This window comes from Ochotona princeps, chromosome 12 (genome assembly GCF_030435755.1).
Source record: "Ochotona princeps isolate mOchPri1 chromosome 12, mOchPri1.hap1, whole genome shotgun sequence".
Lineage (NCBI taxonomy): Eukaryota > Metazoa > Chordata > Mammalia > Lagomorpha > Ochotonidae > Ochotona > Ochotona princeps.
This window is the reverse complement of record NC_080843.1, coordinates 1,266,481-1,277,150: the sequence shown is the minus strand read 5'-3', so window position 1 is coordinate 1,277,150 and position 10,670 is coordinate 1,266,481. Positions and strand designations below refer to the sequence as shown.

At 57.5% G+C, this 10,670-nt stretch overlaps 1 protein-coding gene across 1 annotated transcript in view; it reads left to right on the top strand.

The window, feature by feature from the left end:
• The first annotated feature begins 3,925 nt into the window (after positions 1 to 3,925).
• ING1 (inhibitor of growth family member 1) overlaps positions 3,926 to 10,670 on the top strand; it is a 75,025-nt gene continuing 68,280 nt past the window's right edge. Inside the window, exon 1 of the mRNA XM_058670809.1 lies at positions 3,926 to 4,642. Within this exon, the coding sequence (XP_058526792.1) occupies positions 4,074 to 4,631 (558 nt within the window). The 5' untranslated portion in view covers positions 3,926 to 4,073 and the 3' untranslated portion in view covers positions 4,632 to 4,642. The remainder of the gene's footprint in view (positions 4,643 to 10,670) is intronic.

The window sequence follows — 10,670 nt, the reverse complement described above, 5'->3', positions numbered from 1 at the left end:
AATGTCCTTATCGGGGCGCTGCGGCACGATTGGTCGCGGGCCCGGATGGGGGCGTGGCTGGCGCCGAGATTGGCAGGGATCTGTGTTTCCGCTGCCTGTTTTTTTCCCCTCTCTTCGGAGAGGGGCGGGGTGGAACTAGGAGGTTGACTTGATTTGAATGTGTTCGGGTCGGTCGGCCTCTGGTCCCCGATTGGCCCTGGTCACGGCCTGGGGCGGGCCTCGCTTTCGGCCCTGCATTGTGATTGGTGTCGCTCCTGGACCCCGCCCCTGAACCCGAAGATCCTATAGGCGGAGACTCGCGAGGCGGGGCGTCACATTCCCCTCCCTATTGGCGGGAGGACTGTCACCGTGTGGCCCGTTTCCCATATTGGCGGGAGGACTGTCACCGTGTGGCCCGTTTCCCACCCGCGGGACTGGGCCACTTCCGGCCCGGCTGATGGAGGCGCCCACGTCGGGTGGTCGCGCTGGCGCCGGCCTCGCGGCCGTGGTGACCCGGAGACGGGCTTGGAGAGGGCCCGGGCCGTCCGTGTGCGCGCTGGGGACCGCGGTGTCCCGGGGCATGCACTCCGAGGCTGTGCGTGCACCGTCTGGGGCTTTTAAAGAAAAGATGCTTGAAAAGCAAAGGAAGGGATCTTCCGTGAGCAAGGTGGCTCACTCCCAAGTGGCCGCCACCGCTGGGCCAGGCTGGGTCCCCCAAGCATAGCGACCGTCCTCAGCTGCCCTCCCAGGACACTAGCAGGAGCTGCCCTGACAACCCACAGCACCGGTGTTAAAGGGCAGCTGAGGTTGCTGCACTCCTATAGTATGCTTTAATTGAAAATACCACTCCTAGGGACGTCAGCTCTCATGCAAAGCTAACACACTTCTTCAGTGTAGGAACAGGCAGCTTGAACTGGGCTGCGTCTTCATGCAGCCCTTCATGATGGCGACAAAAACTGTGAGGCAGGCCTGTGGGAGATTGGCAGGACATGTCCCGTGAGAAGGCCTCCTCTGAGGACAGGGCTGTGCTTGCCGACCGAGGGAGGAGCACTGGGCTGTGCTTGCCGACCGAGGGAGGAGCACTGGGCTGTGCTTGCTGACTGTGGGAGGAGGACTCCTTGGGATGCTGTGTAGATAGCAGATCCCTTTGCTGCCAGTGTTGTGAATGGATCGTGGTGTCTTCCCTGGAGCAGGCCTATGTGTAGTGGAAAAGGACACTGCACGCCCCTATGTTAGCAGGGCAGTAATTTCTCAGCTGCTAATTTTTTTAGAAACATTACTGCTCATTTAACCAAATGATACTACTGATAATTTGTAATCTACTTGAGAATAAGTGATTAAAAACTCAACATGTGGGCCTGGCACGATAACCTAGTGGCTAAAGCCTTCGCCTTGCATGGATCCCATATGGGCGAAGGGTGGTGTCCTGGCTACTCCACCTCCCCCCATCCATCTCTGCTTGTGGCCTGGGAAAGCAGTCAAGGACAACCCAGAGGCTTGGGTCCCTGCACCTGTGTGGGAGAGCTGGAAGGAGCTCCTGGCTTCAGATCTGGTCAGTTCCAGCCCTTGCGGCCACTTGGGGAGTGAATCATCTTCTCTGTCTCTCCTCCTTACTGTATATGTGACTTTCTAATAAAAATGAAATAACTCTTGAAAAGAATCCCAGCATATATGATGGATACTGGGCAAGGTGATGTTCAGGGTTAAGACTGTGGTGCTGTGCCTTGGTGCCCCTCTGTTCTCTCCCCATAGGAAGTATTCAGATCTGTGCCTGGATGAGACTATAGGTTAGAAATAGTAGGTCCCATGTAGGCGGGCTTTGGTGTGGGCAGAAGTTCAAACGTTCCCTGTTAGCCTTGTGTCCCACGAGGCTTTGGACAGGAACCCTGGAAACCTTATCTGAGGAGCCAGATTTGTTTATTGTTACTGGAAAGGCAGATCAGATTTACAGAGCGGAGGGACAGAGAGCCTCCATCCGCTGGTTCACTCACTGCTCAAATGTCACAGTGGCCGGAGCTGCGCCAATCCGAAGCCAGGAGTCGGGAGCTTCTTCCGGGTCTCCCACACAGGTGCAGGATCCCAAGGCGTCGGTCTGTCCTTTTCGCCTTCTCACGCCAATAAGCAGGGAGCTGGATGAGAAGTAGAGCAGCCGGGATATGAACTGGCTGATGTGCAGTATGGGACCCCCACACTTACAGTGTTACGATTTAGCCACGGAGCCCTCAGCCTGGGCGCCTGAAGATGGCTTGTCCAAAGCTGCATGTTCAGGAGGCAGGTTTGCCAGCTGTGTTAAAGGCTTGCGTGCCTTTGTTGTGCCAAAGCTGAGGCTCTGCTGTTTTATAGAAGTGTAACAAGCAGGAGGGAACACTGCACACACAGCTTGTTCATCTCTGTCTTGGAACCCTGGAGAGCTGTCACTGTCTCCTAGCTGGGCATTCGGGTGCTGTCACTGTGTCCTAGTAGGGCATTCGGGTGCTGTCACTGTGTCCTAGCTGGGCATTCGGGTGCTGTCACTGTGTCCTAGTAGGGCATTCGGGTGCTGTCACTGTGTCCCCTAGCTGGGCATTCGGGTACTGTCACTGTGTCCTAGCTGGGCATTCTGGTGCTGTCACTGTGTCCCCTAGCTGGGCATTCGGGTGCTGTCACTGTGTCCCCTAGCTGGGCATTCAGGTGCTGTCACTGTGTCCCCCAGCTGGGCATTCGGGTGCTGTCACTGTGTCCTAGTGGGGCATTCGGGTGCTGTCACTGTGTCCCCTAGCTGGGCATTCGGGTGCTGTCACTGTCTCCTAGTTGGGCATTCGGGTGCTGTCACTGTGTCCAATTGGGCATTCGGGTGCTGTCACTGTGTCCTAGTTGGGCATTCGGGTGCTGTCACTGTGTCCTAGCTGGGCATTCGGGTGCTGTCACTGTGTCCTAGTGGGGCATTCGGGTGCTGTCACTGTGTCCTAGCGGGGCATTCGGGTGCTGTCACTGTGTCCTAGCGGGGCATTCGGGTGCTGTCACTGTCTCCTAGCTGGGCATTCGGGGTGCTGTCACTGTCTCCTAGCTGGGCATTCGGGTGCTGTCACTGTGTCCTAGTGGGGCATTCGGGTGCTGTCACTGTCCCCTAGCGGGGCATTTGGGGTGCTGTTGCTGTGTCCCCCAGCTGGGCCTTTGGGATGCTGTCCCGTTGGGGAGAGTAAAGGCCTTTGCCTCACTGCCAATGTTGGAGGTAAGAGAAGCAGGGACTGCTGTTGGTTTATGGAAACTAAAGGCTGAGGCCAAGCACTGTGCTGGTCACGCACAGCCCGGAAGCTCACACGTCACCTCCGCCCAGGAAGCAGGAGCCATGCAGAAAGGGTTATGACGTTTGCACTGGGCCTTTCTGCTCTTCTCAGTATTTGTTTTGGTTTTGATAAAACATTGATTTGGAAAGACAGTGACAGAGAGAGGTTGAGTTAGAGAGAAGTGATTGTTAACTCCCCAGGGGGATGCAACAGCCAGGGCTGGGCCAGGCTGAAATGGGGCTGGGGCTCCTCTGGGTAGCAGTGAGTGGAGCTCCAGGGCCCTGCTCTGCTGCCGCGCCCCCTCCACCCCCAGGCACAGCAGCAGGGGGCTCGGAGTGCAGCTCTGAGCAGGATGCGGTGCTGGCTTCAGAGCCTGCCCACGCAGTGCTTCCAAAACACAACAAAAACGCTTATTTGTTTACATTCTATTTCAAACGCAGAGAGACCGACACCTTCCACCTGCTTGTTCACTCCCCGAATGCCTACGACAGCCAGGATGGGTCAGGATGTCAGCCAGTGTCTCCCCTGTCTGTTTCACAGGCCCAAGTGCTTGAGCCCAGCCCACAGCACCCAGGGTGTGCCAGCTGGGAGCTGGGTCCGAGTCAGGGCAGCTGAGAGCTGCGCCTCAGCTCCCCGAGTGCCCAGCAGCCGAGCCGTGTAACGTGTGCTGTTTTCCTTGCAGAGATCCTGAAGGAGCTGGACGAGCTGGACGGGAGGTTCCGCCGTGAGGCGGACGGCGTGCAGAGGCGGCGCGTGCTGCACTGCATCCAGCGGGCGCTGATCCGCAGCCAGGAGCTGGGCGACGAGAAGATCCAGATTGTCAGCCAGATGGTGGAGCTGGTGGAGAACCGCACCCGGCAGGTGGACAGTCACGTGGAGCTCTTCGAGGCGCACCAGGACTTGGGGGACGCGGGTGGCAACAGTGGCAAAGGCAGCGGGGACAAGGGCAAGGGCGAGACAGTCACCCCCTCCGAGAAGCCCAACAATAAGCGGTCACGGCGGCAGCGCAACAACGAGAACCGGGAGAACGCGGCCAACCATCACGACCACGACGACCTCGGCGCGGGCACCCCCAAGGAGAAGAAGGCCAAGGCCTCCAAGAAGAAGAAGCGCTCCAAGGCCAAGGCCGAGAGGGAGGCGTCCCCTGCAGACCTGCCCATCGACCCCAATGAGCCCACCTACTGCCTGTGCGACCAGGTCTCCTACGGAGAGATGATCGGCTGTGACAACGACGAGTGCCCCATCGAGTGGTTCCACTTCTCCTGCGTGGGGCTCAGCCATAAACCCAAGGGCAAGTGGTACTGTCCCCGGTGCCGGGGCGAGAGCGAGAAGACCATGGACAAGGCGCTGGAGAAGTCCAAGAAGGAGAGGGCCTACAGCAGGTAGTGGGCTCCAGAGTGCGCCCAGCGCCGGGCTCCTGGGGAGCCTGCAAGGAGCCAGGACAGGAGCTGTGCCCCGGGGCAGCCGTGGCACCCGTGCAGCCGGCCAATGCTGTGTGACTGAGCCACTTTCGTGAGCCTGGGGGCGGGGCCGCTGTGAAGGCAACCTGACACGTCAGTGTGGAAAGAATTTCATTCAGCTACCTTATTTTAATAAAGATGATGTTGCTACTTTGTGAACAGTTGTTTAAATTGGCAGGGGTTGCTGCAAATGCAGCCTGTGGAGGTCACAGGTTTCCTTACTGCCCCGTCATGTGTATCTGTGACAGTTCAGTAGCAAAGGCTGAATGGTTGAGGATTCTTTCTTTTTAAAAAAGATTTATTTTTATTGGACAGCCAGATATACAAAGAGCAGCAGAGACAGAGAGGAAGATCTTCCATCTGCTGATTCATTCCCTAGGTGGCTGCAACAGCCAGAGCCGAGTCGATCCAAAGCCAGGAGCTTCTCCCGGGTCTCCAGTGTGGGTCAGGGTCCCAAGGCCTCTGGCCGTCGTCACTGCTTTCCCAGGCCACAAGCGGGGAGCTGGATGGGAAGCAGGGCTGCTGGGACTTGAACTGGCACCATAGAGTAATCCACTGTGTACAAGGCGAGGACTTTAGCCACCAGACTACTGCCCTGGGCCCAATTTAAGCATTTGTATTAAATCCAACAGAAATGGTGTGTGGTCTTGGAATTTCACATTGCAGTTTTACTCTTGTGAATGCTAATGAAGCCGTGCTGTTCCCATGAGGTGTGCAGGTGCCCGCGTAGCCTTGCTGTTCCCATGAGGTGTGCAGGTGCCGGCGTAGCCGTGCTGTTCCCATGAGGTGTGCAGGTGCCGGCGTAGCCGTGCTGTTCCCATGAGGTGTGCAGGTGCCGGCGTAGCCTTGCTGTTCCCATGAGGTGTGCAGGTGTCCGCGTAGCCGTGCTGTTCCCATGAGGTGTGCAGGTGCCGGCGTAGCCGTGCTGTTCCCATGAGGTGTGCAGGTGCCGGCGTAGCCGTGCTGTTCCCATGAGGTGTGCAGGTGTCCGCGTAGCCGTGCTGTTCCCATGAGGTGTGCAGGTGCCGGCGTAGCCGTGCTGTTCCCATGAGGTGTGCAGGTGCCGGCGTAGCCGTGCTGTTCCCATGAGGTGTGCAGGTGCCGGCGTAGCCGTGCTGTTCCCATGAGGTGTGCAGGTGCCGGCGTAGCCGTGCTGTTCCCATGAGGTGTGCAGGTGCTGGCGTAGCCGTGCTGTTCCCATGAGGTTGCAGGTGCCGGCGTAGCCGTGCTGTTCCCATGAGCTGCACCGCTGCCCTCCCAGTGATCTTGCCCTTGCTGTGTTGGAGCTGAAAGTGCAGCCAGCACTGTGGTGACAGGCACACTTGCTGCCATGTAAGTGAGACATACAGATGTGACGTCAAGAAAAACATACCTCGGGCAGGTGCTTTCTCTAATAGCATACTGTTTTTTGATTTAAGTTCTAAATTCTGTCTAAAAAAGTTTTTAGCCAACAGCGTAGCCAAAGCCTTCAGCGTACTTTGTATTCTTACTTCTTATTGGAGTGGTGTTGAAGCAGCTGCCAGCCCCTCAGTGTCAGTGTATCTGTTTAGACCAGGCAGCGGTGATGCCCTCGGCTCAGGCGCAGCCCACCAGCAGAGCTAGGAGTGGTCCTGCGGCTGTCAGTGACTGGGATACGTCCTTCCCTGAAGTGCACCTGTCGGGTCCTGGCCACAGCCCACTCACTTGGGGGAAGACTGCTCGTGGCTGCGCTCTCCCACGGGGTGGTGGTGAGGGAGGACTGGCCATGGCCGTGTGGTGGGTGGGCGTCAAGCTGCAGCTGCAGGCTCCCTGGTCCTGTGCCCAGGTGGCATGCAGACCTGTGTGCCAAGCTGCCCGCCTGTGGGAGAGGGACTGGGAGCTCTGTCAGAGCGACGCACACTGCACGCACGCCTCTCCTTCCCCACTTGGCAGCCTCTGGGGCACTCGCAGCGAAGCCCCACGGAGCCTGTGATGTCAGGCTGGGTGCCCGCAGCTGACACTCCCTACGTTACTCAGGCCGACCCCGAGCTCTGTGTGGAGGGTTGTTGAATAGAGAAACCCATTGTTGACCAACCACAGTTCCAACTTTCTTGTATCCCAATACCTACTTGGAATTGACTTTCCGTTGAGTCCAGAATGTCTAAGCCTCATGCGTGCTTGGGCCTGGTGCGGGTTACCTAGACTCGGAGTGAAGGAAGTGAGAGATTTAAGCACTTGGTAGAATTCCAGTAGCAATATGAAAATATTTTGGGACTTCATGCTTGGTGGGCTGGGAGTTCTATGCCATGCACTTATTTTAAAGGCTTTCCTCTTGCTTTAAGGAGAATTCTGTAGAATTCTGTGCTTATGCGTCACTTCTGTTTTGACTAGAGCTAATAATGAACGGTGTTGGCAGTGGTTTCTGATTCCAGATCTATTCAGCTCTGGTGTAGACGGAGGGCGCGCAGACCATCCCCTGCGTCCTTGTCCGCCGGGGCTCTCCCTTCCATAAATGGCAGAACTCCTGCTTAGCTTTGTTTCTGAAGCCTCTGTCTGCAGGAGGTGCCTCTAAGAGGGGGCTCTGGTGAGGTCCCGGCCTGGTGACTCAGGTGTAATTCAGGGTTACAGCATGTGGCGGTCAGCTTGCTGGATTTGCCAGTGCTGGAGTGACTGACCCCTGAGGTCCAGTGTGTGTGTGGAGTGTCACAGGAAGGCAGAGACTGCTTTCCCAGGCCACAAGCGGGGAGCTGGATGGGAAGTGGAGCAGCTGGGACTAGAACCGGCGTCCATATGGGATCCCGGCACATTCAAGGCAAGGACTTTAGCTGCTAGGCCACGCCGCCGGGCCTGATCCCTTTTTAAGGGAGCAATATGACAGCCAGGGAAAAAATATTTATGTGCTACCCAGGATCTGAGTGCTGGGCATTCTGGTTGCTCTCACGGAGTGGAGGAACGCTGAGCAAATGGAACGTGGAAGACAGGTGTGTGCACACCCACGTATGAACACTTATGCCCACATAAAGAAAGGAAGAGGAGTAGTTTACAACCAGGAATTCCAAATAGTGTGTACAGGCACCCCCTTTCCAGGAGGTGGGCTTGCGAGTCGCCCCAGGCCCCTGGGGAGTTGCCTGGGCCCAGGGCCTGCCAAGCGAGGGCCGAGTTTAGCTGTGTCCTGAACACTGCGTCGCAAGGAAGGCGGTCTCACCAGCAGAGGGCGCTGTACGCGAGCAGCGTGGGACGCGTTCCCACGTGTGAGTGGATCACGTGGGTGTCTGCCACCCTGGCGGCTAAGACAGAAAATGACCTCAAGCGTTCACTTCAGACGCTGAATGTGGGAGAAAAGGAGGTAGCCTCCGGCAGCCCAGAGCCACCCTCGGACTGCGGCCCCGCAGGACTGCCGGCTTGGGGGGCTAGAGCAAGGATCTGGCCAGGACACCTGGGGAGTTGCAGGGTGAGCTGAGCCAGAGGCCCACGTGTCACTGGAGCCTACTCACGGGAGTCCCTGTGGAGGTCACCCCACTCATGCAGAAGCCTCGGCGCACACTCGCCAGGCAGCATCTGTTGGGACAGTTGACAAGGTGGCTGGCTGGCGCTGAGGGTGTCAAGGTGCAGTAGCCTAGTGGCTAAAGTCCTCACCTTGCATGTCCCAGGATCCCATATGGGTACTGGTTCTAATTCCAGCAGCCCTGCTTCCTGTCCAGCTCCCTGCTTGTGGCCTGGGAAAGCAGTTGAGGACGGCCCAAAGCCTTGGGACCCTGTGCCTACATGGGAGACCCGGAAGAAGCTCTTGACTTTGGATCGACTCAGCTCCTGCCATTACGGCCACCTGTGGCATGAATCAGCAGATGAAAATTTTCTCTCTTCTCTCTGTAAATATGACTTTCCAATAAAAAGAAATCAATCTTAAAACAAAAACAAAAAATCTCCCATCTGCTGGTTGGTTCACTCCCCAAATGGCCACAATGGCCAGTTTTTAAAAAAGGTGGGGGGTGCCTGGTGCAATAGCTCAGTGGCCAAATCCTCGCCTTGCACGCCTGGGATCCCATCTGGGCTGCTCCTCTTCCCATCCAGCTCCCGCTTGTGGCCTGGGAAAGCAACAGAGGACGGCCCAAAGCCTTGGGACCCTGCACCCGCGTGGGAGAATGGAGGAAGCTCCTGGCTCCTGGCTCCAGATTGGCTCAGCTCCAACTGTTGTGGCTACTTGGGGAGTAAAGCAGTGGCTGATCAATCTTTCTGTATCTCCTTCTTTCCAATAAAAATAAATTTTAAAACTGGAAATCTGTCATCAGGTGCTCCTGGCTCGACTCCATGTTCTCCCACGTTCTGGGGCCTGGCCGCTTTATTTGCAAAAGGGAGTGAACTGCCTCACAACACAGGCTGGGGAGGCCCCGGCTGCTCGTGGCCTTCCCTTCCTCCTGTCCGCTTCTTGGAGACCAGGCGGGTCACCAGGCTTCCTGGTGAACAGGGCAACTGCACAGCAAACCTCAGTACCTGTGCCCACCCAGGATGCCACACCCCGCTGCCTGTGCCCGCCCATGCACACACGCCAAACCCCACCCAGCCATACACGGCTCATGCACGAAGCCATAGCGCGCACACTCCTGCACCAAGCCGTCAGCAGAGCAGCAGTGTCACCCCGGGCCCTCCTGGCCAGGAGCCCTGAGCTGGCTGGCTTCATTAACTTTAGGGCTTCCAGTCCTGTCTGTTAGCCACGGCCGCAGAGAGTCCTGCTGACATGCAGCCCTTGCTGGAGTCTTGACCATGACTGGGCAGAAGCCAGGTGGCCGCCAACACAGCCTCAGGCTGCTGTGGGGCCTGAGCCAAAGCCGCGGGGGCCCCAAAACATGGAAGTCTCTGCCTGCATGGGCTCAGATGTACACAGCGTTTCCCAGCCACCTCCAGGGAAGGAGCTGGCGGGCGTGGAGAGCGGCAGGAAGGACCTGCAGCCCTGGAGGACGGGGCAGGAGGCTTAGCTGTGCCCAAGCATACAGGTTGACAGAGCGGGACAGCCCAGAAGGACCCAGGTGGGCACCGGCCCATCCCCAGCTGCTACAGAGCTGGAACTGCCAGCTTCCCACGCTGACTTTAGAAGTCACCACTTGCCTCCCAGACACGTTTTCATGCCACTGCCTCCTCTTCAGAGGCGTGCACTAGGGCAGCTTGACAGTGCGTGGGGAAGGCTACTCCCTGAAGGCTTACAGAGGGTATCTAGGGGCTGGTGTTGTGGCACAGCGAGCCAAGGCCCTGCCTGTGACCCACGTCCCGTATGACGTGCTGCTTGCTAATGTGCTGTGGAAGGCAGCCACAGGTGGCCCCTGCCACCCAGAGGGAGACCCGGATGGAGCTCCTGTCCCTAGCTCCGACCCAGCCCCCTGCTGCTCGGCTGGATTCTGCATCAATGTGCGTAGACTAGTCCATGACAGCCCCTGCCGTCTACACGGCATCACTGCTGCTGTCCCGCCCGACGGTGGGCACGGGCGCTGCCCAGCTGGAGTGTGGACGGAAGGTGTGTCAGCTTTTTGCATGTTGTTGATCACTGGTGAACTTGACGTTTGTTGCAGGTGTAAGGGCTGTTTCGTGTCCTTGTCTGTGAACTGTCCTTTTTTTTTTTTTTTAAAGATTTATTTATTTTATTACAGCCAGATATATACAGAGGAGAGACAGAGAGGAAGATCTTCTGTCCGATGATTCACTCCCCAAGTGAGCCGCAACGGGCCGATGCGCGCCGATCCGAAGCCGGGAACCTGGAACCTCTTCCGGGTCTCCCACGCGGGTGCAGTGTCCCAATGCATTGGGCCGTCCTCGACTGCTTTCCCAGGCCACAAGCAGGGAGCTGGATGGGAAGTGGAGCTTCCGGGATTAGAACCGGCGCCCATATGGGATCCCGGGGCGTTCAAGGCGAGGACTTTAGCCACTAGGCCACGCCGCCGGGCCCGAACTGTCCTTCTTAAAAGCATTTCCCTCGCAGTGGTTGCTTCTTTTGTCGGTCTGTGTGAATTCCTTCTGG